General features: G+C 42.2%; 4 protein-coding genes and 1 non-coding gene across 5 annotated transcripts in view; 2 read left to right on the top strand and 3 right to left on the bottom strand.

The window, feature by feature from the left end:
- Window positions 1-4,402, top strand: part of si:ch211-230g15.5 (polyhomeotic-like protein 3) — a 37,858-nt gene extending 33,456 nt beyond the window's left edge. The window contains 2 exon segments of the mRNA XM_062441340.1: window positions 755-1,052; window positions 3,551-4,402. Of these exon segments, the coding sequence (XP_062297324.1) occupies window positions 755-1,052; window positions 3,551-3,705 (453 nt within the window). The 3' untranslated portion in view covers window positions 3,706-4,402.
- Window positions 4,403-5,203: 801 nt separating this feature from the next.
- On the top strand, window positions 5,204-9,470 carry cldn11b (claudin 11b). The gene is made up of 3 exons (XM_062441323.1): window positions 5,204-5,429; window positions 6,941-7,105; window positions 9,205-9,470. The coding sequence occupies exons 1-3, from the start codon at window positions 5,204-5,206 to the stop codon at window positions 9,468-9,470; spliced, it is 657 nt and encodes a 218-aa protein (XP_062297307.1).
- A 3,383-nt stretch (window positions 9,471-12,853) lies between these two features.
- On the bottom strand, window positions 12,854-19,211 carry slc7a14b (solute carrier family 7 member 14b). Its single transcript, XM_062441278.1, has 7 exons — window positions 18,908-19,211; window positions 17,140-17,376; window positions 16,682-16,899; window positions 16,338-16,484; window positions 14,844-15,052; window positions 13,972-14,756; window positions 12,854-13,215 (listed from the first exon to the last, which is right to left on the bottom strand). The coding sequence occupies exons 1-7, from the start codon at window positions 19,209-19,211 to the stop codon at window positions 12,854-12,856; spliced, it is 2,262 nt and encodes a 753-aa protein (XP_062297262.1).
- Window positions 19,212-21,393: 2,182 nt separating this feature from the next.
- trnay-gua (transfer RNA tyrosine (anticodon GUA)) lies at window positions 21,394-21,482 on the bottom strand. The gene is given in 2 exon segments: window positions 21,394-21,429; window positions 21,446-21,482. It is a non-coding gene; the product is annotated as a tRNA-Tyr (tRNA).
- Window positions 21,483-25,331: 3,849 nt separating this feature from the next.
- LOC134002064 (ribosomal protein eL22-like 1) lies at window positions 25,332-27,782 on the bottom strand. The gene is given in 5 exon segments (XM_062441333.1): window positions 25,332-25,522; window positions 25,706-25,827; window positions 26,115-26,146; window positions 26,149-26,230; window positions 27,774-27,782. Coding segments are annotated over 5 exon segments (390 nt in total). The 3' UTR covers window positions 25,332-25,377.
- Window positions 27,783-27,841: the final 59 nt, after the last annotated feature.

Below are 27,841 nucleotides of genomic sequence, written 5' to 3'. Positions count from 1 at the left end.
ATTATACCCATCAGTAGTGCCATAATATTTTAATACATTTAATAAATTCAAGTTAGATATAGTGGAATTATCTTAAAAATATTTTGCAGAAATTAACTTTTATTGGGATTTTTAATTCAAGTAATTTCAGTTGTTTTTGTCGCCATCTAGTGGTCATTTTGAAGAACTGCGTCTTTTTTTCTTCCTCTACTTTTTATTGAGTTTTTATAATCTGCATTAGAAAATAATCACACTTGTAAATAATACATTAGGAGTATGAAGTAAAATGAAGAACAACAATACAACAGAGCATGAAACAAAAATGTAACTGAACAACTTTGAAAACAACAAAAAGGCGAGAGAAAAGAAAGAAAGTAAATTAAGTAAATAGTTAAAAGTTAATCACAGGTCAACCAGATCAAATGAACAGTGTAGTCCATATTTGAGGCTTTTTTTAGTATTCGGAGATTGTTTTTATTGTATAAAGCATTTTATTTAATCACTTATTACTTTTAATGAATACTGTTGTGTCAATTCTGAATCCCCCCCTAAGGAGATCAATAAAGTTACCCTACCCTAAAATACATTGTGTCCTCGCCACCGAACACCAACAATAGAAATAAGAGAATGACATTAAAAATACATAATTACCACCAAAATAATTAATAAGGAACCTTGGGGATCAATATTAAAGTGGTTTAGCTTTTTCATTTTTAACCCTCACCTCTGAAATTTTCTTTCCATGATTCAGAGATTGTCACCTGACTCTCCCCAGCCTCGTGATCTCTGGAGCGCAGGTCGCCGTGAGAAGAAAGGAAAAGAGAAGGTAACGGCAGCAGAGGAAGAGGATGAGGAGGAGGACATGGAGGGAGGTGGGGAGGAGGAAGACGATGACGGAGGAGAGGAAGATCCCGCGGTCGCCATGACGGCCAGGATGGATCGTCGGGCGGCGCGGCGAGCGAGGAGAGCGTCCGCTCCCGCCGTGACCACATCTACGCCCACAACCACGTTCAAACCCGCCCCCTCGCAGTGGAGCGTGGAGGAAGTAACCTCCTTCATACACACACTGCCAGGTAGAGAATAAATCACCAGTTAATATTATAAACAAATACCTCACATGCTGAGAACATTAAGCTTCTGGGAATTAGCAGCGTCTGTTTGATTTATAACCAACTCGAGGAGTCTTAATCGTCACCAGATGGCGAAGGGCTCGTTCGCTTGATGCTTCTCCATCTCCCGTTAGCCAATTAAGTGTTTTTGCAAAATGCTGAAACTAACCTCTGGGTGAGGTAATGTTCATGCTTGGAACCGCCTACTGTCAGCGTGAATCAAATTTCCAGAGAAACATCTGGAAGAAAAAGAAAATAGAGCGAACGCTTGGTGTCAAAACACGTAAACATCATCAGGGTGGTAGAGGTCTTGTTAGTTTGATAGAGACTTGACTCCTTTCACTTCATGATTATGTTTAAAACTTTGTCAGCTATAATATCTTTACTGCAAGACATTTGTTGAATAGACCAAATGTCACTTGGCTGCAGCCAGAAAATCAGTCATTAGCTGTAATGAGCTTGTTTTAATATTATCAAGTTTAGGAGGTTTGTGACTAACTGAAAAACAGCTTAAATTGACCAAGGCTGGTTTAGTACCTGACTCATCAATTGCTTAGCCGGGATGATTGGTTAATAGAACCGTCAATCATGAGACTAAACTTTCTTAGAAACTACTTTTATTTTATTTTCCGATTGGATAACGTTGCTGTTGGGTGGAAACCTTGTAATTGAGGGCCCCTTTCTGCATGGTATGGTAGATCCAGCCATGACAGTGACCCTGTTCACACCTGACATCCTCCTGACCACGGTGGACAGCGATAAATACAAGTGTAAAAGACCTCAAACCACTTGCCGAGGTGGTCTGAGACACATCTGACCACATATCCTTTGTAGTGTAAATGTGTCCTTATGTGTCCCCGGCCAGGATGTAACAGGAAAACAACGTCATCATTGAAGTTGTGATGGTTGTTTTGGTAAAAGCATGACAACTGTTGAAAGAATGAGGAAGAGGAGCACAGTTGGAATAGCTCGTACATTTAGATTAGTTCTTGAAATATTTTGATTAGCTCTTCAGCACTAAAAACTAATCTGGAGCTTGTCTGACTGATGTTTGACCTCCTAGCAGAAATCATGAAGGCAGCAATGAAATCTGGACACACGTGGTCAGCTGGAGAGGTATCATAGAGACAGGTGTGAACAGCAATGTGAACAGCAATGTGTACATTTGTGATCGGATCACACGAAACGCTGAGATGTTACTGTCAGCTATGAACAGAGCCATTGTGACCTGATTACTCAAACCACTTGAGTAACCTACTTAACTACGTATATGCATCCTGATGCGTCCCCAACAAGGACATAACAGGAAAATTCGTCATCATAGCAGGATGTGGTGGCTGCTTTGGTTGTTTGGCAAATCTCAACCATTTGAATAGTCAGTACTACTAAGTTCTTTAAACATTTCCTGAAACCTGTTTGGCAACAGACTGATGTCATGACTTCACATTGGGCCTCTTTGACTTTCTAGTAAAAGTGACGGAGGCAGGAAATGATCAGCTGGACACCTTAAAGACACAGGTGTGAACAGCCATGTGTCTCTGATGTCCACTTGTGTCCAGATCACTAGAAGGCATTTTAAAACCAAGTGTGAACAGCAAATGTCACATAAAAATTTCACACTTTAGAAGGTATTTGTGGCCAGATTTGTTTACTTATAACTTTATTTATATAGCACCCTTCCAAACAATTGTCACAAAGTGCTTCACAGAGCATAGGAAGCAGGAAAAATAAAGGACAGCTACAAATTACAACAAAGTTTTTAAGTTATCCGGGCATTTTTTCACATATAGAGCAGGTCTAGACCTTACTCTTTAATCTAACTTACAGAAACCTCAGCCTGCATGTCCATGTGGGCCCAACATGGGTTAAATGCAGGCTATGGGTACTGAGTGGGCTTGAACTGGCCAAACTTTGCAGGTTCCACATGGTTACAGTAACATGGGCCCCACATGTGAAGCCCATGTGGGCTGACTGTATGAGCCCTATAAGGGATGTAAGTGGGCTAAGCGGGCATGGGCATAAACAGGGCAAATTGTATGGGAGCTGGCTAAATGGGCCCCATTTAATGTCCATTCTGATGCCACTTCGATCCCATATGGGCAAACATATGGGGCCTACATGGGTCTCACCCAGTTGGCCCCCACCTGGAACCCAGTCAGAACCCACTTGAAGCCCATATGGGCAAACACAGGTGGGGCCACCATGGAAACAGTGGTCAAACCAGCTTGGGACCCATATTTGCAGCTCAAATTTAACCCTTATGGGGGTTAGGGTGGGCTGGCTGTGACCCAACATTCCCCGTTGAGCTGCATAAAAAACTCTCCTTTAAAGGGAAGAAACCTCAGGCAGAAACCAGACTCTGAGATTCAAACAGGAAAAGGACAAACACAAACTATTGACACAAAGTTAAAAGAACATTATCATTTACTGTCTTTAATCCTTGTCCGTGTGTTTGTGTCCAGGCTGCAGCGACGTGGCCGAGGCCTTCAGGCTGCAGGAGATCGACGGCCAGGCTCTGCTGCTGTTGACCGAGGACCATCTGATGACCAGCATGAACATCAAACTGGGGCCGGCGCTCAAGATCTGCGCTCACATCAACGCGCTGAAAAACCAATGAAAGGAAAAAGACAGAAAGACACACAGAGACGAAAGAAATGAAGAAAGAAAGGTCAGAATGTGATCTGGAAGGAAATAAAAAGGCAATAAAGAAAGCGTTAAGCTGAAGCTAAAAAGATGAAGAGAAAAAAAAGAAGCTGACACCAAGGATGACAGAACAAAGTCACAAAAAGAGATTCACGGATAATTTATGAGATTATAAATCGAGATGCGTGGCCTTAGGACGACGGAAGAGGAGCGCAGACGAAAGAAGACACCAGAGTACAGAAGAAATTTCATCGGTTTTTGGCCCTCTGTAGCAGGAGACGGGGACGATTTTTTTGTAACTTTCTGTATATTTTACATGCCGCTGGAGAGTGTAAATTTGAAGCTATTTCACATGAAGGATTTTGAACATTTAATATATAAATTTGTCTATTTAGTTTTTTTAGAAACGTGATGTCAATGACAAATCTATCCCGTAGCTAACATAACCGGTGTGTGTAAAAAAAACAACAAAAAAACAACATCATAATAATACGTAGACTTTGTAAGTGATTAATGAAAGTTTAATGTTTTATATCACTATATTCTGGACAAAAACATGTCTGTGGATTAAAAAAAAAAAAAAAGAGTCACTATCAGGGTGAGGCTGGTGTCTTTAATCGTCACATTTTTATGGTATCTTGCTTGAAATTATTTAATAAATGAACAAACTAATCAAAGAGGTTGTTTTATCTTATTGAGTGAAATGAAGCAGAGGTTTGAAGGTTTCTATACATGAGGAGGATGGAGGGGAAAACCAGCAGAGGGCCACAGTGAGGCAGGTGTGAGCAGAAACCATGATGTGTGCTGAGAAATCTGTGTTTTATAAATTCTGCTGATTAGAATTCAAGTCACTCTTTTCCTTCCTGATTCCTGTTAAATGGTAGATTTGGGCATGACAAGCGTTTCTGATGGATTTAGATCAGTTGTTTTTCTCCACAGTCTGTCTGCCTCATCTCTGCTGCCTCCATATCTGGTTTAGGTTAGGATCTCACATGCCTTCTGATTGGTTTAAAGTTTGGACTGAGGGATACAGTATGTTGCTCACCACACCCTATGATAAATCTTATTCTAGCAGTTTTCTGAGAGCCAGCCTGGTGCGCACTGACGGGACAGCAGGATTTCTGTGTAATTTCCATCTTTAATTTCTAAGGATTTTAATTTTTTTTTTAATCACTTTAGAGGCACAGAAGAATCCTTATAAAAAGCATACCAGAATACCACAGTTCACCTTAGAATTTTTCATTAACTACACGCATGTTCATTGCGTTTTGAATTTTTTTTCCAAACATCTGGTGCAAAGATATTCTTGTTTTTCATTTTTCTGCAACAGTAAATCCGACTTTTAAATTCATACAACTGCAGATATAAAAAGGACAAATATCACAACACCTGGATCTATTTTGGGAGAGAAAAAACAACCGCATTTGAAGAGAGAAGTGATTTTTGTGCGTAAAGACGCACCGCGACTCTCCATGGCGCACGTATGCAGGCAGATCACCGGCAGCGTGGCGAGCTGCACGGGCTGGGTCGGGGTCATCATCGCCACGGCCACCAACGACTGGGTTCGGACCTGCGACTACACGGTGGCAACCTGCATCCGCATGGACGAGCTGGGCTCCCGGGGCCTCTGGGCCGAGTGCGTCATCTCTCCGGCGCTTTACCACTGTGTGGCCCTCAATCAGATCCTCACTCTGCCCGGTGAGAGAGAAGGGAGGAGGAGAGGGGGGTTAGGATGGTTTGGAAATTTCCTTTAGAGTTTTCTTTATCATACATTTAAATTACTGTAACTTAAAATATATAATTTAGTTTGTATGAATTGGCCTAATTTCAATCCATTATATGTTTTATACATTGACTAAGTATCTGTGTGTAATGTGTGTCCTCGATTAATCCCAAAGATATTCAGTTTACTGTCACAGAGGACTCAAGAAAACAGAAAATATTCACATCTGAGAAGTTTTTTGAGAAAAGTATTTCTGAAAAAATGACTCAAGTAGACTAATTGGTTGATTAACTTTCTGAGAATCAATGAACCCTTTCATGCATGAATTATGATAACCTCAGTCAGGATTTCTTTCCTAATTTTTTTCATTTCTCTTTAGGCATGAAAAACAATATTTCAACTTCATTTTTTCTTTCACCAAATGATATAACATTACATTATAATAACATATATCAACCCTAAGTGAAGGGTAGTGTATGGGATGATGCACTAGTGTCCATTGTGGTGATCACTTTGCATGAAAGGGTTAATTGCTGCAGCTCTACTTCAAACTCACAAATGGCAGTTATCTGAGTGATGTTCACAGAGTTATGGACAATTTTTTGGATAAAAAATTTAAACAATTTCTCTTTTACTCGCAAGTGAGATCATTGAGATATTGAGCCTTCATTCAAGAAATCACTTAATCTACAGATCAGCTCTTGAAAAATGTTTTTAAAATGGTAAAACAGCTTTTTCAGTACTAAATATTCAGAAAGAATCTCACTGTGCTTCAATATGCTGCTGAATATGTTTGAGTCCTTTCCTGCTTACTGTACATTTTTATGTTTTTATGTTTTTCAATATATAAGGTTTATTTGTAAATAACATGGGGTCAGTGCTGTGTGCCATGTAGGGATGAAAATAAATATGATAATTTAATAAATATGGAATTTATGATTAAAGAGTATAGTCCAAAAATAGTGTAAAATCAGTCCGAAGAAAGAAAGCAGCTGGTGCACTTAAGTGTGTGTGTGTGTGTGTGTGTGTTTGTGTGTGTGTGTGTGTGTGTGTGTGTGTGTGCATTCCTGACTGTAACCATCCATTTGAGTGCCAGAGGTGAACTGTCTCTCTCTCTCTCTCTCTCTCTCTCTCTCTCTCTCTCTCTCTCTCTCTCTCTCTCTCTCTCTCTCTCTCTCTCTCTCTCTCTCTCTCTCTCTCTCTCTCTCTCTCTCTGTGTCTGTCTGTCTGTCTCTCTGTCTCTCTCTCTCTCTCTCTGTCTGTCTTTCTCTCTCTCTCTCTCTCTCTCTCTCTCTCTTTCTCTCTCTCTGTGTGTCTGTCTGTCTGTCTGTCTGTCTGTCTGTCTGTCTGTCTGTCTTTCTCTCTCTCTCTCTCTCTCTCTCTCTCTCTCTCTCTCTCTCTCTCTCTCTCTCTCTCTCTCTCTCTCTCTCTCTCTCTCTCTCTCTCTCTCTCTCTCTCTCTCTCCCTCTCTCTGTCTCTCTCTCAGCCTACATCCAGACGTCTCGTGCTCTGATGGTCTGTGCATGTCTGCTGGGTCTTCCTGCGATGCTGCTGATGCTCATGGGCTTGCCCTTCGTCCGCCTGCAGCACGACACCTCTGCCATCAAGCTGCGCCGAGCTCGAGTGGGAGGCGTCCTCATACTCTTCATGGGTGAGGAGGAGGAACCCTGTCCTCATACTTCAATGCCTTTATTGTCATTGCACAGCAGTATATTGAAATGATGTGTCCCCATTGGCTGATCACACATAAAAACAGCAGTAAACAATAAGCATACCAGCATATTTGAGGTGCATTCACAGTATACACTATTGCACAGTTAAAGAGTTTATAATCACTTGCCAAAGCCTAACCTTAATTTCACCCTAAATTATCAATTGACATTATGGGGGACTTGCTTTTTGTCTCCTCAAGCTCCGCTGACGAGCCCCCACTGATGCACTGATTACACATGCAAAGCTGCACTGGTTTAATACAGTAAAACTAAACCAATAAATTAGGTTAAACTTGTTATTTTAAAGTCCAAAATGTCTGTTTTTCAAGAGATTTCAGGGTCAACATGGTGGCTTAGCATGCAATCATCAAAGAAACAGCATGGAAACACAATTTAAAACAAAAACTGTGTGAAATAAATATCAAAATATGACAGCAGATTAATACTAACTAAGTGTTTAAGGCCATTACTGTAAATATGTGTATGTATGACAAGACAAGGCAAATGAATCACATTTCAACAACAAGGCAATTCCAAAGTGCTTTACATAAAACATAAAATGCATCAAGACAGAAAATAAAAGCAACACATGGCAATATAAAAATACATTTAAATATGATTAAAAGTGTTAAATTGGAAATAAAATTAAGCTGAAATAGAATAAGACAGATAAAAACAGGAGAAGGTCATTTCTCTGCAGCTTCTAAAGACTGAGAAAAATAAATGCATGCTTAACACTGAATTTTATAATAATCTGAAAATATGGTGTTGAATAAGAGCAACACATGGCATTAATATTGGATAAATAAAAGTATGGCACAACTAATTGTATGCTGGAAATGATCAACAACAAGTTCAACATAACTTAAAATGTGGTGATATGTCAGAGTTGTGCTGGTTTCTGATGAAGAAAATGAGAAAAACACGAGACAGTAAGTTGCACATTAGCTGAAACTCTACTTACTAGTTTTAGAAGACAGAAGTTGAGATTCTAGGAAACAGTAGTTTTGGTTTCAGAGGACAGATTTGGGATACTCGGGTCTTTCCCAGCTGTTGCAGGATGACGGAGGGTCACAGTCTGTCGGCTCAGGCCTCATCCTGCCCGGGTTTCATTTGTCAGACTGCTTCCTGTGAGATGGGACAGGTACTTCCTGTCAGCAGCCTCAGGGACGAGGCAGCGAGACAGATGCAGACACCAGAAAAACCTTTCATTTTTAATCTATTTTTTTAAGTTTATGAACCGTGGTGAATATGGTTTCAGGTTGGATATTCAACAGGTATTCGGATATTCATTGTGGGTTCAACAGTGGTTTTTATCTCACTTTCACTCCGTGCAAAGTTAATGCACAATGGTTTTGCAGACACACCTCAACTTAATGGGTTTTTCCTGCACCTTCTATTTTATATCACTTTTAAAAGAAAAATCCAGTAGTTTCCTGTTGGGAAAAGTCATTTTTCTTCAATAGCTTCCATATAATGGGACCTAGAGACCCCAGATCAATCGAACTTGAAAAATAAATGAACTGCCACTGAAATGACTGAAGTGAAGCACTTCCACTTTAAAGAAGTCACTTTATTGTTATTTGATCCTTACCTTATTTATTGATTCTTAACTTATTTATCTAAAATACTTATTTTAGAAAATCTCGCAATGTCTTGCCTTGAATCCTATTTTTATTTATTCTCTTGGTTTTATTTTAAGCAAAACATTATTTTGTTTATATGTATGCAAATGTAGGAGAATGACCATTAAAGTGAATCTGAATCTGAATCTGAATGCACAATGGTTCTGCTATGTGGGACCAACCAAACACACCTCAAGCAAACCTTCTATTTTACATGAATTTTTGTAAAAATCCATTCATTTTCTATGGAAAAGTTTTTTTCTTCAATAGCTTCCATATAATGGGACCTAGAGACCCCAAATCAATGCAGAACCCTAATCCGAATATCTGTCGAATATCCAACCTGAAGCTTACTTCACCATGGTAGTTTATGAATGAAACTGGTCTAACTCCTCTCTTCATGTGTCCTCCAGCTGTTTGTGGCATCGTGTCGACAGTCTGGTTCCCGATCGGCGTCCACCAAGCCGAGGGTCTGATGTCCTTCGGCTTCTCTCTGTACGCCGGTTGGGTCGGCTCCGCTCTCTGTCTCCTCGGTGCCACCATGAGTCTGTGTTCCCAAGGCGGTGACCCCGGGACCCCGAGCAGGGAGAACAGCTTCTACTACTCCAGACAGCGAGGCACGGCCACGCCTACGCCCTTCGACCCGCCCGCCAACCACGCCAAGAGCGCCTTGGTGTGAAAGTGTGGTTTCAAAGACTGTACATGATCGTAACCGAGTCTGTGTCTTCTATTAATTTTTACAATTTTAATATTTAGCTGATGCTTTGTTTATGATTTATAATAAGTGAGCATGTCGGGGTTTGTTGTCTGGAGTCACACAGCGTTACTGAAACTTTCTGTTGGGGCTAAAAAGGGGATCTCATTGGTTGAATTAAATCTCGCTGGATGGAGCCAAAGAACCAGATATTCTGACAAAAGTTAAAGGTTTTTAGATATCAAATTTATCACCATACAAAACAAAATCTTATTACCTTAAATTCAAATGACGCTTTCCACTTAATGTAAATGAATATGTCTTAGTCCACCGATTAAAACACATATTTACAGAGTTTACCTCAGACGGGACGATCATAAAATAGAGTCAAATATGAAGGAAACTAGTGAGGTTTCATTGAGTTGCAGTGTTTGTTTTGCAGTCAGTCATGAGTAGGATGGGGTATCGGTACTCGTTATCTATAAGGTATCAACCAAAATAAATCAATACCAAGTAATATCAAAACGTCTCCTGTCAAACGATACCTGCAATCGATCCTTTTTGCACCCAGAGCTAGAAAATATGACTATGTGTATGGACTTGCTCACAGCCAATCAACAGCAAGCCTTCTTGGATTTAATGCGACAGGTGATTGGCCCACTGCCACAGCAGCTACAACCCGTCTGTGGTGGTGAAGTCGCAATTTAATGCTTCTGTTCACATGATGGGTATCGAATGAAGTACTCAGTTGGTATCAGTATCACTTTAAGGGTACTTGGATTGGTGCTGGTATCATAATTTTTTAAACGATACTCAGCCTTAGTCATGTTACCAACTAACTCAATAGCACACTAGCTATCAATGTACAATGTATCAATGTAGCTTGAAAGCTGGCTAGCATACAAACTTTGTTCTGGTACTTTCTGGTGTTATCCTGCCGCAAGGTTTGAGATTCCACCAATTTACCCGTGAACCTGTCATGTTCTTTGCGAGTTTGGTGTCCACAGTAGGTTCTCCCACATGCTTAGAAGAGGTTATTCAGTTGGATGCAATCTGTAATCTCACCACTAGATGCCACTAAACCCTACACACTGGTCCTTTAAATAAGAGTTTTGCACACTTGTAAATATTCTAACTATCAACCAACCTGCAGCGGTTAGTCTCACCAAACTCTACAAGAAGCCAAGAATAGTATCCACAAACTGCGTCAACTGTCTGATACTGGTGCAGAAATTAATATATTGAGCCGAAAATCCTCCAACAGGTGTTTCCAGGATATAGGTGGCATGTTTATATATATGCAGGAAGTGTCGAGGACAAAGTCTAAGTGGGCTGAGCAGCATGTGAGTCATGTTGAGTCGAGCAGATGGGATTGGAGTCATATTGCAGTGTTTCATTCTGTGTTTAATTTCAGCAGAAGTTAATATGAGGCTTTGGGAGTCAGAGTGGATATCAGAGACCAATAACTCTTTAATGAATCTTCATATGACATGAGAGCACATGTGGTAATATTTGAAACAAATTAGTATCCTGCTGAGTAAGCTCCACTGTGTCACTGGTTTAAGGTTGATGCTCCATTTTGAGCACCGTCAGCTTATTTAAAAACAGTTGAGTCAGCAGTTTTTTGTCAGCCTTGTACTCATTACATATTGCATTATTTACAGTATGTACCACTGCAGATTTATAGGTACCAAACTCAAACTCACTATTCTTTCATTTTCACTCAGCTCTATAATCGGACTCTATGTTTGAGTTGCTGATTTGTTGGTTTTTGCCTGAATTGATTTAATTCAACCAATCAGATTGAGCAACAGCAGTTCTGCCTCTCAGAAATGTTTCGACACTTTAATCAGAAACACATTAAAAACCTCAGTTGGTCTTTATGAGCCTTGTACTCAAAGCTGTGTGTGTGTGTTTATCATTGTGCTTCATTTTCTGTATATACAGTTTATTCAGCTGTATAATGTGTTTATCTGACTATAACCTCAGTTTTTTACTATGTTCACATTCAAAAACATACTTTTGCTTTTCATGTTAAGCTTCAGATTTCTGTCCAGTAATATTTTCTTTATCAAAGTCACAGTCATCCCTTTTTTATTTCATTTCATTTCTGTAGATTGTACAGTTCTTTGCTTTTATATGATTTGAAAGTCTTGCTTGTAGGTGTCGATGGGTGTTAAATAACGAAGTGACGGTTGGTATCTGAACAGGTGGTTGCTCTGTATATGACACTTAGTAAAGTAAAGTAAAGAGGATTCAAGTTATTTGAGGTTACCTGCATTTATTTAATCCTGTTCAAATATGCTGTTTTGTGCACCAATAACTGTCATTTTTGCAGTTTTTGCACAGACACCTCCAAAAAGTCACACTATAATCAACATGTATCAACTATATTATGCATATGTATTATATGTTTTTTTAGCTGCAGCCACAAATAATAAAAGTTTAAGTAACTTTTTATATAAAAAGACTCTTTGCATCATTCTGTTCACTCACATTTATTCCAATAATAGGAAAAAACAACCAAAACTGACTCTCATTTGCACAAATTTAACAGAATTTGTTGCTGCAGAAGTTCAACAGGAGTGTAATTATCATTCAACCAAACACGTTTAAAACGAACACATAAAGTTACCATGAAGACGTTCAGAAATGCCAGCGCACCGTCACAACTGTGAACAAAACACACAAACAAAAAGCAAAATCAACATGTGGCATTCAGGGTCTCTGAGAGTCCAGCAACTATGAGATGGAGGAGAATGGATGGAGGAAGAAGAGAGGAAGTAAATTCATAACCTGCAGAAGAAAAAGGCAGTTGGGTCAGTCCTGCCAGGTATAACTTATTGGTCACAATAATCCTCGATGGGCAAAAACCCCCGAATTGTATAATTAAGTATAATCGAAAGAAACTCAAGCAGAAGAAAGAAGGAAGCCAATATTTTCATGAAATGTAATTATACCATAACTAAAGGATCTGAGTATTTCTTCCACCACTGATAAAATCTCACTTTTTGTATTGGGACACTGATATTTCTGCATGAATGTGACATGAGGAAATGTACTGTAAGAAACAGGTGAGAAAGGTTGTTGTTGGTGTTTCCAGGTGATACAAACAGAGAATTTAGTGAAGCTCCTGCAGCTGCTGTGAGCCTCAGTCTGTGAAACATCTGTTACAGTCGGTGCCCATCGGATCCTCTCTCCTCCCATTAGATCAAAGCCAGGTTTCCACACTGAGGAGAGGGGCTTTCCTGGTAGATATTAGAATAAAATCTTAAGGTATGACCTCACTTGTTCTGGAGAGTTTTGATTTAGTGCCTCACACAGAAGGCACTTTCAAAAGTTTTATTCATTCTTTATAAATCCTGTTTTTAGTCCTCCTCTTCAAAGCCGTGATTGGTCCTTCCTCTGGATTTCTCACCTCTGGTTGTGTACTGACCTGCTGGACCAGACTGGTATCCATACTGGTCACCATTGTCCTCATCTTGTCCTCCCTCTTGTTCCTCATACTGGTTGTCCTGCTGGTGGCCGTGGCCCCCTCCCTCCTCTGGGGCAGACCAGCCCTGATAGGGTCTCTCGTCCTGCTCCTGGGGGGAAACCTCTTCGTATGGGGAGAAGCTGTCGTCCAGGTGGTCGTCATAGCGCTGGTAGGAGCTGGCTTGTGCTTGCTCCTCCCGGGCGTTGAGCTCCAGCGTGCTGTGCCACACGCCGTAACAAACATAGATCAGCAGACCTGAGGATGAACAGACAGTCGGGTTTAAAGCATCAAACTCACAGTTATTAAACTTCAGACTTTCAGAGCTCAGGTGGAGGCGTCAGGTTGAGACTGTCCAGCTGTGAAGTCTTGAAGGTTTTCCCATTTTTTCCTCTTTTCATCATCTGCCAACCAACTGCAGATGTGCCCAGTCTGGATACACAGTACAGTATGTACAGTATGTTCAACTCTCTGCTCACTGAGAATCATCCAGAGCTACTCTCTTAGTCTTTGTCTTTATACACATTTACACAAAGGAAACAGAAAATACTTGTTTTTTGATTGGCTTTCAGGTCAATAATCTAACTGCCACTTATAAGCACAGAAGGTATAATCAAATGCAGGTAACCATAGCAACAGCGCAGAGCTTAACTCTCAATGGTGAAACTAACCAAACTGACTAAGATCACACTTTAGTTGATGGTGTTTATGTTTCCTTTGATTATTGGCTGTAACACACTCAGAGGTGTTCCATTATATCAATCAATCAATCAATCAATCAATCAATCAATCTTTACACATAGAGCAGGTCTAGACCATACTTTTTAATTCAATTTTAAAGAGACCCAACATTCCCACATGAGCAAGCACTTGGCGACAGCGGCAAGGAAAAACTCCCTTAGAAAATAGCAGATATTTGTTAGTTATTTTCTTATATCAGAACACTTTCTTATGCATTATTGGTAACTTGTATCGCCTTTCCAATCAATAATCAGCTGTTTAAATACGACTCACCTATGATGCACCAAATGATGAATCTGGTCCAGGTGAGTGGAGACAGTTTGAGCATGAGGTAGCTGTTGACCAATATGGCCGCCGCAGGAACAAAGGGTACACATGGCGCCATGTAGGGCAGTCTCCGCCCACTCTCAGGCTGCTGTATAATCGTGATTAAAAGCTTCACCATCGACACCGCCATCAGTGCCGCCATCAGGCCTGAAATCACCGCCGCAGCGCCCGTCCCTTGCTCAACACCAAATATAACGGTGGACCAGAGGAGGAAGGACATGAAGAAGAGGAGGAGGGTACAGCGGGTCACTATACGGCCAGTTGCTGGTGTGGGCCGGGCAGATGCATCGGGCAACCCCAGCCGCAGTCGTAGGGTGTAGTAATGACCTCCCAGAAGCCTTTTCAGCATCGAGGCGTGGCCTGTGTGGAACTCAGAGTTGTCTCCGTCTCCCTCGGTCCCGCCAGCGTGGTACGAGGACGAACCGTCAGCGTCTTCGATCAGCATCTGGTCGTCTTTGGTGGGAACGGCACCCACATCGGCATCCCGGTGCTTCAGGCCATCCACGTCCTCGGCAGAGTTGATCTGGTGTGTGTCGGTGTGTTCGTCAGGCTGGTAGCGCAGTAACAGCACACACACACTGACCAGAGTGTAGGCCAGCAGGGTGCCGATGGACATCATCTCGATCAGGTCCCTGAGGCTCACCAACAGAGCGAGGATGGCCGCGAAGCTCCCCGACACCACGCACGCCACCGCGGGAGTGTGTGTGAACCCAGAGACATGTGCCAGGAACCTGCAGACACATTCATCATGGAGTTAACCTCTTTAGGAGGTCAGTAAGAACAAACTCTGCCTCCGTGTGAGTTTGTACGACTCTCACCTGAACAGCAGTCCGTCTTGGGCCATGGCGTAGATGACCCTTGGCATGGGGAACAAGGAGCCCAGCAGAGAGACGGTGAGCCCGGCTATGGAGCCCACAGCCACAGTGTACTTCCCCCACATGAAGCCGTGCACCGCAAACATCTCCATGAGGGGAGCCGAGCCGTCGATCAGGTTGTAGGGAACCATGAGAGTCAGGATCACACTCACCTGGATATAGGAAAGGTAGGAGAGGAGTAGATGGATAGATACTTTATTGTACCCATGGAGGAAATTGGTCATGGACTTTGCAAAGTTACACCCATCAACAAACCAACACCAGCACACATAAGACAATAAATATACAAAGGAACAATACAAGATAAAATAATAAAAATAGTGCAGAAATAACACACACTAAGGCATCAGTCTGTAATGGTTTGTACAATCCCTAAAGCCCTTTCACCACAGATATATGACTAAAGGCTTGACCCATTCTCTTGATGTTGATGTCAGAAACATAGTATGTCCGAAACAAAACATGAAGTCCAAAACAGCTGGGTAAGTGATGATTGGTTAGCAGGCCACAATGCACTGTGGGAAGGTTGTATCAACCAGGCTTTGGGAATATAATCATCTAGTGGAAAATGGACAGAGAAGAGAATACAGTTGGAACATAAATTAATTAAGAGGGCGAGGGTTCATGAGCTTCAATGCCCAGCGGCCCCTGGGGGTAATAATCCAGCCTTGCCCTTCATGATTCCCCAGTCCTCAAGGGGGCAACTTAAAATAGCTGGTTGTGTCTGTCCAACAGTCCAAAAACCCCAAAATGTTTTTGGTTTACAACGATATGAAACAAAGAACAAGTAGAACATCTTCTCATTTGAAAAGCTGCAACCAGAAAACAAGTTGAATTTTTGCAAGTGACATGACTGATTAATCGTTCTATCCAAATTGTTAATAATGAACTAATGGTGCTTTTCCACTATACAGTTCTAGCACTACCCAGCTCGACTCGACTTGACACGGTACCAGGAACCTTTTCCATTACAAAAAAGTACCTCCTCAACGTGGGCGGGGTCGTCATACCACGGCTGCACGAAACTGCCGTGACTTCGTTTTATACGCGACACAAAACACATAAACAATGGAGGACATGGAGGCAGTGGTGTAGTTGCTGCTCTATGAGGCTTTCTGTCACACACAAAGCAAGAAAATTGAGCCGTATGGCTGTAACGCTGTTGTTGGTATTTAAAAATGCCTTGTGTGGGACGGCTCATGACTCTTCCAGTGACTCTTCTGACCAATCAGTGGCCGGCAGTCTGTTGACGTCACATTTAGTATCGGCTCGGCTCTCTTGGAACCTCGGCAGAGTAGGTACTTAAAGAGTACCAGGTACCACGTACTTTCCCTAGTGGAAACGCAAAAAAAACCGAGCCGAGTCGAGTCATGCTGGAACTGTGTAGTGGAAAAGCGCCATAATTGTTTCACATGCTAATCATCACTGCATACTAACCGATACGTAGGCGGTGAGGCAGCTGACCAGCGAGGCGGTGATGGCGTAAGGGATGGAGGTGTTGGGGTTTTTGGCCTCCTCTCCTGTTGTCGCAATGATGTCGAACCCAATGAAGGCGTAGAAGCAGGTCGCTGCTCCCTGCATCACCTGAACAGGAACAAAAGCTCACTGAAGTAAACCCTTTTTCGTAAAGTCGACCAAATTATCTGTAACATCCGAGACTAGGAACAGTTGATTCTGAGCCATTATATCATTTTTCCAGGTGACTTTTTCCTCATTTATCCAACCTGTTAGTTTAATTTGATCCAATCATGTTCAACCAGAGAAGAAGAAGAGTATCTCACCCCTGACCAACCGTAGGGCAGAAACCTGCCGCCCTCCCAGTTACCGGCGGAGACGAAAAAGAGTCCGGCGATGATCATGAAGACCCAGACCACCAGGTTGACCACGTTCAGGACGTTGTTGAAGCCCACCGTGTTTCTCACACCGAGGGCGACGATGACTGTGACCAGCAGAGAGATGAAGAGGGCCAGCAGGTCGGGGTACGTGTCCTCACCTTTACCTGAGACAGTCGGACACAGTGGCACTCAACTATGAGGTTCTCACCTGTTGTAGTTAAGATGGCGTCCACTTTATTGAGTCAGTAAAATATTCTTACAATCACTTTATTACAACATCAGTTGATTGTGTTGATTATAATCTCCGTTATATGCATGTTTCCAAAGTATTTTTTCCCTTTAAAATGGAAACAAGTTATTTTTCTAAGTAGTGCTCAAAAAAGACGAACACTAATGACACTAACCGAGTCCTTTGAGCGTGCCCAGGTGTGTTATCATGTAGTTACTGATGCTGTGATTGGCCAGAGAGTCGAACATGCTGCTGAGAGCCGACGCCCCCGCCGCTGTGCCAATCAGATACTCCAGGATCAAGTTCCAGCCAATGAAAAACGCCACAAACTCCCCGACCGTCACGTAGCTGTAGGTGTAGGCCGAGCCGGTCGTCTTCGGGACCCGGACACCAAACTCAGCATAGCACACACCTGTAAACACACACATGTGACCGTAAGAGTGTTTTAAGATACATTTAGAGCCAACTGCAGATACGCTGCTTTATCTCAGATTATAGAGACTTCATATTTTTTATATATCATAATTTCTCTTTATGCTGTGCACAGTAGAAATGATTGATTATTTGCATTGTTGTATAATTTGGTGGGAAGTTCTGGTTGATCTATTGCTGTTAGGGCTGGGTAGCGTTTAAAAAATGATAATACCAGTACCAATCCAAGTCCCCTTAAAGTGATACTGATACCAACTGAGTACTTCATTGGATACCCATTAACAAGCGTGTAGTGTAGTGCCCTTAGTGCTATCGGCTACTTCATCACTTTGGCTGATGAAGTGATAGTAATATTGTAGTGAAAATACTTTCAAACGCAGCCTCAAGTGATTTTCTCCTAATATCTATAAACAGATATCTGCATATGAATCTGTAAGCAAAGTGACAGATTTTGCAACTTTTTTTGTAGTCCATTGTAGTCCAATTGTGGTCCGAGTAGTATTGACCAATCATGTTTGAGTAGGCTGTGGTTGCATGCAGGTAAAAAGTGTGATGACGAATAACAGCTTTTTAAAAAATGTATCTACATATATGCATATATCTGTTTATAGAGATGAGCTTAAATGTTATCTGGATCATCTCAAGTTGCTAATCAAACTATAAACAATGACTGGATGGTGCACGGAAGAGGAAGTCTTGGCCAGGATGTCCTTTATCTGTTATCTGGATGCCTGCTGGCTACACAGGAAGCCCTGAAGGAGTTGACCCCAGAGGATAAATCATTGTCAGACAGATAAAAGATGGGTTCCAAAGTTGATTTGCACCAGACTTATAGACAATTTAATCATGGAGCCCAAAACATCTAGGTTTATCTTCAGACCAGTTCCTTCTTCATCTTCCTAAAATCTGTCCTGCTACCAGTCGGGGAGTTCCGGTCCTCTGAAATGATGCCAACGCAGAAGTAACTTAAAACTGCATTCTATCAAAAGGCCACCAGGGGGCGACCGTTTTGGCGTCAAAAGGACTTCCGTCTCTATACAAGTCAATGGAGAATTCACCAACTTCTCACTTGATTTCTAACCTCAGTAAACGTTTTCAAAATGTGTTTATGGTCTCAATCGCTAGTTTAAAGCCTTCTTCAATGCAGTATGATGTTCATTTGGGACATTTTGGCCTCCCTGATTTTATATGTGACGATAAAGCAGGGTATGCATTAGGGCGTGGCTACGTCGTGATTGACAGGTTGATTGGTTCACAGGTTCAGGAGGGCGCCTCATGCTCTTCCTGATGCCCATATAAGTAGAATCCGTGTTTTTAGTTTTCCCGACATGAACCTTAAATTTTCAAGATGGCGCTGCTCAGATCCGAAACTATTGGCTTCCGAGCAGCAGTCCACAAACCAATGGGTGACGTCACAGATGTTACGTCCATTTCTTTTCTACAGTCTATGCCTGCTACACAAAAAACAACATCACAGTCTGATTTGAAAGTTCTTGCTCTCCGACTCTCACCTGACAGTATGGAGGCCACGGCGGCTATTATGAAGGACAGGATTACCCCTGGCCCGGCCATCGCCTTCGCAACCAGCCCGGCGACCACATACATCCCTGTGCCGACGCAGCTGCCCACGCCGAGCGACACCAGGTCAAAGGTGGTCAGGACCTTGGCGAGCCCGACCGCCGCCGACCCCTCGCCCATCTCGGTGAGGTCGTTGGAGCTGTGACCCATGGCGCCCACAGGTTTGGTGCGCAGCAGGCGGGAGTACATGTTGTACCAGGCGTCGCCCCAGGACACCCGGGCCAACCACGACGTCATCACTGCACCTGGTTGTCGACCTGTTTATGAGCGTGTGTCTGCGTCTTCTGTCGCTGCCTTTATCATTCTTTCACTGCCATCACGAACCATCATCAGCTTCATCTATAAATCCCAGCAGAGAGGATTCAGACTGTGAAAAGCAGAGGAGGAATATGTGTTAGGATTATTGACCTTTGTGTCGTCCTCCCGGGTCAAACTGACCCCTCCCTCCCTCCCCCTCTCTTTCTTTCCTTCCTCTTTTTCCTCCCTTCCATCTTTCCTTCCTCCCTTCCTCCTTCTGGGCTAAAACCAATTAACCTTGTTCCAGCTCTTAAATAAACATTTAAACTACATCAACACTGACTGACCAGTTCTTAGAGCACCATCAGTCTGGTTTACCTGTCGTCCCCTTAATGCTGTGAGCCAGCAGGTGATGATGGGATACCGTCAGCTGTTCTCCTCACTCACTAGAGCGAGACTCCCTCTCTGAAACATTAATGAAGACCAAGGATCCACTTTCACAACGGAAAGGAGCCGAATACAGACCCAAACTCCCCCCCCCCAAAAAAAAAACTATCTGAAATTATTATTATTGATCCAACAGACGAGTTCAACCAACACCTGAGCTGATAAACACCTGACAAACATCAACAGGTTGGATTTAGCAGAGTGGAGATCAGACATTCACCTGCTTGTGGTTTAAATGTAAATAAATGCTTACAATAACACCTTCACATGCAGTTTAAAGATGCACACCTGAGCAGACAGGTAACACTCACCTGTTGTGTTTCCCAGAAGAAGGAGAAGAAGAAGAAGAAGAAGAAGAAGAAGTGTTTGTAGAAGAGTCCTCGTCCTTCACAGACCTGCAGGGAATGGTGACGAGAGGAGACGGCAGCGTTAATCATTCAGACCTGACACCATGTGACCAAGGCTGATACATTATTAAACACCTGAGACTGAGCACCGGTGTGTGTGTGTGTGTGTGTGTGTGTGTGTGTGTGTGTGTGTGTGTGTGTGTGTGTGTGTGTGTGTGTGTGTGTGTGTGTGTGTGTGTGTGTGTGTGTAGTTGTCATCATTCATTCATTGCTGATGTAAAGGTGTTTGAGTGAAGTTAGTCGGTGCTGCAGCCGCAAAGCACAGGTGACGTTTCTTTACTCTTTGTATGCAAGCAGGGCTGGGAACTGACCAGGTGTGTGTGTGTGTGTGTGTGTGTGTGTGTGTGTGTGTGTGTGTGTGTGTGTGTGTGTGTGTGTGTGTGTGTGTGCATGAGGATAAGTAATGGAAAAAAGATCCTATCCCAGTCTTTAGGCCGATGTGAATTGTAATCAGGGTTTCTGCAGACTTCATATGACTCTCCTCTCTTCCTTCTTTCCGTCTGTCCTTCCTCCCTCCCTCCTTCTCTCTTTCTTTCCCTCCTCTCTCTTTCCTCCCTTCCTTCTTTCCTTCCTCCATCCCCCTTTCTTCCTTCCTTCTGTCCTTCCTTCCTCCCTCCTTCTCTCCTTCTTTCCTTCCTTTCCTTCCTTTCCTTCCTCCCTCCCTCCTTCTCTCTTTCTTTCCTCCCCCTAGCTTCCTTCCTTCCTTCCTTGCTCTTTTCCTTTCTCCCTCCCTCCCTCCTTCTCTCTTTCTTCCATCCTTCTTCCTTCCTTCCTTCCTTCCTTCCTTCCTTCCTTCCTTCCTTCCTCCCTCCTTTCCTTCCTTCTTCCTCCCTTCCTTCCTTCCTCCCTCTTTTCCTTCCTTCCTTCCTCCCTCCTTTCCTTCCTTCTTCATGCCTTCCTCCCTCCCTCCCTCCTTTCCTTCCTCCTTCCTCCCTTCCTTCCTTCCTCCCTCTTTTCCTTCCTTCCTCCCTCCTTTCCTTCCTTCTTCATGCCTTCCTTCCTCCCTCCCTCCTTTCCTTCCTCCTTCCTCCCTTCCTTCCTTCCTCCCTCTCGTCCTTCCTTCTTCTTCCTTCCATCCTTCCTTCCTCCCTCCCTTCCTTCCTTCTTCCTCCCTTCCTTCCTTGACTCGAGGACAACAGGAGGGTTAAAGACACATTACAATAATGAAGGTTTTTGTTTGTAGACGTTTAACCTGCTGACGAGGTACAGTCTCTTTTGTGGAACCATTCTGAAGGTCGACATGAGGAGCTGGGAGTCGAACCAACAACCCTACAACTGTTTGGTGATCCTGTCTACCTCCTCAACCACAGTTGCCCCAAAACATCACCTCCTTCGAGCCGGATTTGAACCAGCGACCTAAGGATGTCTACAGTTATTCCTCTACAGTCCTCCGCTCTACCAACTGAGCTATCGAAGGGGCAGAAGTGCAGTCTACAAAAAATGGTCACAACTTTTTGTAAAGATTTCGTGAGCTTGAGCTCATTTTGCTGATTCAACACGTCATTTATCCACCTGTCAGTCACACGTTGAACTTAACACACGACTCAAAGCTTTTTATTTTAGTCTAGCTTTTTATTTTCTTTCTCTCTTTCTATTTTCCTGTACTTTGTTCTTTTTCTCGCTATTCAACCTTCGTGTCGTCCTCCCGGGTCAAATTGACCCTGTCTGTTTTGACTGTTCCTTCTTTCCTCCCTTTCTTCCTTCCTTCCTTCCTCCCTCCCTCCTTCTTTCCTTCCCTCCTTCCTTCTTTCCCTTCCTTCCTTCCTCTCTCCCTCCTTCTTTCCTTCCTTCCTTCCTTCCTCCCTTCCTTCTTCCCTTCCTTCCTTCCTTCCTTCTTTTCTCTGTCCTCCCTTCCTTCTTTCCTCCTTTCATTCCTCCCTCCTTTCCTTCCTTCCTTCCCTCCTTTCCTTCCTTCGTCCTCCCTTCCTTTCCTCCCTTCCTTCCTTGACTCGAGGACAACAGGAGGGTTACAGAAGCCCCCCCCCTCCTCTGTCTGTATGTATGTATAGTTCTATTGTTATAATCTGAAGGTAATCTGATACACAGCGTCAGATTACAGAGTTACCTGCAGACATGAAGACTTCATAGAGACTCAACTGGGAACTGCTGAAGCCCTCCAGTTAAAGCATCAGTGCCCCTAACCCTAACCCTTCAGGAACTTGAACCTGAGCTGGTACTGGTCCAGATACAGTGAGAGTTTAGGTGTTTGGGATGTTTTTGGACAGAGAGTCTGCTCCAGTAACCTAACCCTAACCCTTACACTGTTATATTGTTTTATGGTGTGCATTTTCCCCATTTTCAGGGGTTTAACAACTGTTTAACCCTCCTGTTGTCCTCGAGTCAAGGAAGGACGGAAGGGAGGAAGGAAGAAGGAAGGAAGGAGGGAGGGAAGGAAGGAAGGAAAGTAGGGAGGAAGGAAGGGAGGAAAGGAAAGAAGGAAGGGAGGAAGGAAGGAAAGAAGGAAAGGAGAAAGGTAGGGAGAGGAAAGAAAGAGAGAAGGAGGGAGGGAGGGAACAAGGAAGGAAGGAAGGAGGGGAGGAAAGAAGGAGGAAAAGAAGGAAAGAAGGAAAGAAGGAGGGAGGGAGGGAGGGAGGGAGGGAGGGAGGGAGGGAGGAAGGACAGAAGGAAGGAAGAAAGGGGGATGGAGGAAGGAAAGAAGGAGGGAGGGAGGAAGGAAGGAGGAAAAGAAGGAAAGAAGGAGGGAGGGAGCGAGGAAGGACAGAAGGAAGGAAGAAAGGGGGGTGGAGGAAGGAAAGAAGGAGGGAGGGAGGAAGGAAGGAAGGAAGGAAGGAAGGAAGGAAGGAAGGAAGGAAGGAAGGAAGGAAGGAAGGAACAGTCAAAACAGACGGGGTCAATTTGACCCGGGAGGACGACACAAAGGTTAAATTACTATTCACAATGGTCATCACTACCTGCTTTTTAACACACTGTTCAGTTTGAGGCAGGTTTTTGGGATCCAGAACAGTAGAAATACTTTCTGTGCTTCATAAATTGATTTGGGAATTGATCCCAGCACCACATCTGTCCCTCCCCATCAACCCAAACTGGTCTTTTAATGGTTTACTGTCTTTCTCCCCAACCAGTCAATTCTGTTTGAGGTTTCACAGTCTGGACCTGCTCTATGTGAGAAGAGCTCTGAGATAACTTCTGTTATGATTTGGCGCCTTATAAATAAACTTGACTTGGTTCAGATGAGCCAAACACACAGATGCTCCATCACTCTGTGGATGGATGAACACAAACGCTGACAGGCATCATCTTTGTTTGCCAGTTTGGAGCCGAGACACCTGAAGTTTAACCCTCCTGTTGTCGAGGGTCAAGGAAGGAAAGGAGGAAGGAAGGGAGAAAGAAGGAAGGAAAGGAGGGAGGAAGGAAGGAGGGAAGGGAGGAGGGAAGGAAGCAAGGGAGGAAGAAGGAAGGAAGGAAGGGAAGAAGGAAGGAAAGGAGCGAGGAAGGAAGGAAGGGAGGAAGAAGGAAGGATGGATGGAAGGGATGAAGAAGGAAGGAAAGGAGGAAGGAAGGCAGGAAGAAGGAAGGAAAGGAATGAAGGAAGGGAGGAAGGTGGGAGGGAGAAAGGAAAGAAGGAAGTGAGGAAAGCAAGGAAGGAAAGGAGGAACAAGGAAGGAAAGGAGGGAGGGAGGAAGGAAGGAAAGGAGGGAGGAAAGGAAAGAAGGAAGGAAGGGAGGGAGGAAAGAAGGAAGGAGGGAGGGAGGGAGGAACGAAGGATGGAGGAAATAAGGAAGGAAGGTAAGAGGGAGGGAGGAAAGAAGGAAGGAGGGAGGAAGGAAGGAAGGAAGGAAAGGAGTAAGGAGGGAGGGAGGAAAAGAGGAAGTAAGTACGGAGAGAAGGAAGGGAGGAAGGAAAGTAAGGAAGTGAGGAAAGAAGTATGGAAGAAAGAGGGATGGAGGAAGTAAGGAAGGAAGGAAAGAAGGAACAGTCAAAAGAGATGAATCTACCAAACAGCAGCTTCACACACAAACTCTGACAACCATCAGCTTATGTACATGTCGGTTGCTCTTTAACATTATATTCATGCACGATCCCACATTATATTGTATTTCTGCATCTTAACCCTCATTATTTACTCTATAAGTTGACATGTCTGCTTATTACATTTTAATCTAAATCTAATATCAGTTTGGATCCTTAGATAAAGATCTGAGGCTCCACAGCTGACCGCTGAGAGGCTGAAGGTGGACGCATTCCTGAGGCTGCGTGCTTTATACGCAACAGATGAGCAGATGGGAGGGAATCCAGACACACACACACACACACACACACACACACACACACACACACACACACACACACACACACACACACACACAGAAAGAGGAGAGAGGCTAAACATCCTTCTCTGTTTAAGGAGAATAAAGATTCACTGACAGCCTGAAGCGATTCAAAGAAGAAAGAAAACAAAGATGGACGCTGCCTCTTCTTCACGTCAGTCTGAACTCAGAGCTGGAGTCCTTTCAATGATTTTAAGGCAAATTTATATTTTATGCTCTATTCTAATCTAGTTTTTATTTTATTTTTCTCTTTCTAATCTGTTTTTATTGGTGGGTTTTTTTGTTTTTAATTTTGTTTTAATGTTTAAACATTTTTACTAGTATTGGGTTTTATTTTTAAAATAATATAAATATAATAATATAACTATAAATATAGAGCTCTTTGAAAGTACTAAGAATTGTTTCTTTCATTTGCACTGTATGTCCTTTTAATGACTTTAATACAACTTATTTTATGCTGCAAAGTTATAGTTTATGCTCTATTCTATTTTTCTGTACTATTTAATTTTTATTATTAGTGGGGGTTTTGTTTTAAATTGTTACTATTGGGTTTTATTTTTATTAAATTGTATGTTTTTTATGTTCTTTGTTTCAAATTCTTACTCTTTGTTTTGTTTGTATGTAAAGCACATCGAGTTGCTCCTGTGTATGAAATGCACTATATAAATAAAGCGTTGCCTTTTATAAATTAGTGTTTTTAATCATTTATGAGTTTGTTGAAACATTTATATTATAGGTATTACTATATTATATCATGTGTGTCAGGTTGAAGCATTTATTTTATGCACCTTAATGTTTGTTTTCATTCATTTTATGTTTTAAAAGTTCATGTTAAAGCTGTATTCGTTTCTTCTGATTGATGCAGTTTAGAGTCAACTACCTGCAGCAGCACCTAGTGGACGGTTAGTGTACTGCTGCTGCTTCATGTGTGGAGAAATATTAAGACCACGAATTAAAAACAAACACACAGAATCTTCTTTTTCTCCACTTTTATTCTCCAGCTGCTGACACACAGACAGCTGTTTACTCGTCTGTCTCGGACTCCTCGTCGTCCTGACTGATCTGGAAGTAACGCAGCTCGTACGTTTCCTTATCGGAGGCTACAACTCTCAGCCAATCACGGAGGTTGTTCTTCTTCAGGTACTTCTTCGTCAGATACTTCAGATACCTGAGAGAGAGAAAGAGAGGGAAGGAGGGAGGGGGGAGAGGGAGAAGGAGGGAAAGAGGGAGAGAAAGGGGGAGGGAGAGAGGGAGAAAGAGAGAAATTAAGTATTTACCTCAGTAAAATGTGCTATATTAGGAGTATTAATGATGACATGAATGAGAGTAAAGTCTTCTTCTTCTTCTTCACCTTTTAGAGAACTGCTTCTCAGAGGAGACGTTGATCTTGTTCTTCATGCGGCCGACCTGGACGATGTTCCCGAGGTTTCCCGTCTTCCCGTTGACCTTAATCCTCTCTTTGAGGAAGGTTTCCTATTGGACAGAGCACAGTGACGCTAGGGAAGGTAACCCTAGTCATGGTGGAGAGCTAGGGAAGGTAACCCTAGTCCGTACTCCAGGTTAGCTGCTCGTTAAGATCACTATGTTTACCTTTTTATTATCCTGTTATAGTAAAGACTAAAGTTTATTATAATTATAGATATAAAGGAGAAGGATTCTGAGGTTTTACTGGTTTTTTTAAGTCAATATTCTTGATTTTGAGGTCAGAAAAAGACCAAAGCTGCTACTCTTTGAAGGTGTTGTCTGCAGGAGATACTTACAAAGTTTGCAGAGTCCAGGATCCCGTCCTCCACGGGTGAGTCAGGTCCAGGGTGAACTTCCATCCAGCTCCCTTTTTGGACTTCTTGCCAACAGTTGGCCTCTTCTGTGGTTTGATCTGTGAGGTAAAAAAAAAGAAGAAAGGATCAGAAACCTCAAGAGAAACAAAACAGCAGCACAAACTGTTTCTTGTCCTCCTCTGAAGTCTTTATTTGAATCTTTAGTGGTAATTAGACTAGCCTCCTCACTGTCCATTTTTATTCCTTGGCTTTCAACCCTGCATGAGACTCTGCTCCTGTGCTTTATGGGTTGTTTTTAGTAATTGTTTTTAATTAATTAATTTTTAAAAACTAAACAATTATTTTAGTATCATTTCTTTATTGTTTTATGTTCCTGTGTTGTTTTATCTATTTATGTACAGCACTTTGTTTCAGCTGTGGTTGTTTTAAAGTGCTTTATAAATAAAGTTGAGTGAGAATTTATCGGCATCCCATAATTATAATAGTTCATACTTCACTATCCTGAGACTCTGAAGTGTGTTAGTGGAGATGAGACATTTTCATAGATGTCTTTATTAGTCAGGATTAACCAAACACTACTATTACTATTATTACTCTGATATCTGAAGTCACATAGTTGAAGAGAAATCTGCAATGCAAATACATTTTCCACAATTTGCATTTATTTTCTCTCTAAACCACTTTTTATTATCTTATCTGACTCATTCAGTATTTAAGCAGTTAAATTCATAACAAATCTGTCTATAAAACATTATCTATACTAGTTTACTGAAGCTGTGCTGCCAGCTTTATCTAAATAAAACATGTAATATAACCAAAGACATTACAGATTGAATATTAGGTTCTAGTAGCTGGTATTTTACATTTTAAACTTCAATTTAAAATAAAATGTCCCCCTTTTATAATGTGATGTATAAACTAACTCCAGCTGTCAAACGTTATGAAAAGTGACATTTATCTATATCTGACATAAATGACAGTGACAGGTATTCAAAACTCATTACAGCTTCATTTTAGACTTTATCATCCTTCACTTTTATGTAAAATGTGCAAGATTTATATATTTACATCATATTTACTGTTAAATTTTAACTTTAATAGTTTATTTTTTTATGACAACACTAAAATAATTACTGTACATTTTGTCCACAGTGCTGACAATGTTGCACAGAGAGTTGTTGCTTCTTTAATGACTGTTTTTTAAGATAAATGTCATAAAGTAGTGAATTTAAATGCAAGTAAATGTTCAATGTAAAGCTTTCGGACTAAAATAAAGAACATTTAAGTGATGTCGAATTAACAAGTGACCATTTATCTACATGTAAACAGATATACACCAAAAGCTAAACAGTCTAGAGCGAGAAAAACCCTAAAATGACATAAAACCAGTGTTTCTGTAATGAACTCTGGTTCAGTGAATGAATGGACACGTGGAGCTAATGCTAGAAGCTAACATGAAGCTAATGCTAATTCTGCTATTTTATTAGTTTTATTCACTAAATAAACCAGTTTAACTTCACATAAACAGCTGATGGGTTACATCTTAGTCTTATCATACAGGTTAGTACCCTGAATATGTAGAGAAACACAGATATTAAGGACAAATTGGGGTTAAATTCAGGAAGAGCCGCCATGACTTACCGGCGCCATGTTACGCAAGCAGACGTGAAAGAACGAAGCGGAGGTGACGCAGGGGTTACGTAACGTGC

The sequence above is a fragment of the Scomber scombrus genome, chromosome 20, assembly GCF_963691925.1.
Source record: "Scomber scombrus chromosome 20, fScoSco1.1, whole genome shotgun sequence".
In the NCBI taxonomy this organism is placed as follows: domain Eukaryota; kingdom Metazoa; phylum Chordata; class Actinopteri; order Scombriformes; family Scombridae; genus Scomber; species Scomber scombrus.
This window is presented reverse-complemented; position numbering and strand designations above follow the sequence as displayed.

Excerpts from the sequence above, each read along its gene's own strand:
- slc7a14b (XM_062441278.1), bottom strand. The coding sequence starts at position 19,211 with ATGACGTCGTGGTTGGCCCGGGTGTCCTGGGGCGACGCCTGGTACAAC. Across the intron at positions 17,377-18,907 it reads CGTGGCCTCCATACTGTCAG|GTGTGTGCTATGCTGAGTTT; the intron begins GTGAGAGTCGGA and ends GTGTGTTTACAG. Across the intron at positions 16,485-16,681 it reads TGCCCTACGGTTGGTCAGGG|GTGATGCAGGGAGCAGCGAC; the intron begins GTGAGATACTCT and ends GTTCCTGTTCAG.
- cldn11b (XM_062441323.1), top strand. The coding sequence starts at position 5,204 with ATGGCGCACGTATGCAGGCAGATCACCGGCAGCGTGGCGAGCTGCACG. Across the intron at positions 5,430-6,940 it reads TCAGATCCTCACTCTGCCCG|CCTACATCCAGACGTCTCGT; the intron begins GTGAGAGAGAAG and ends TCTCTCTCTCAG. Across the intron at positions 7,106-9,204 it reads CGTCCTCATACTCTTCATGG|CTGTTTGTGGCATCGTGTCG; the intron begins GTGAGGAGGAGG and ends TGTGTCCTCCAG.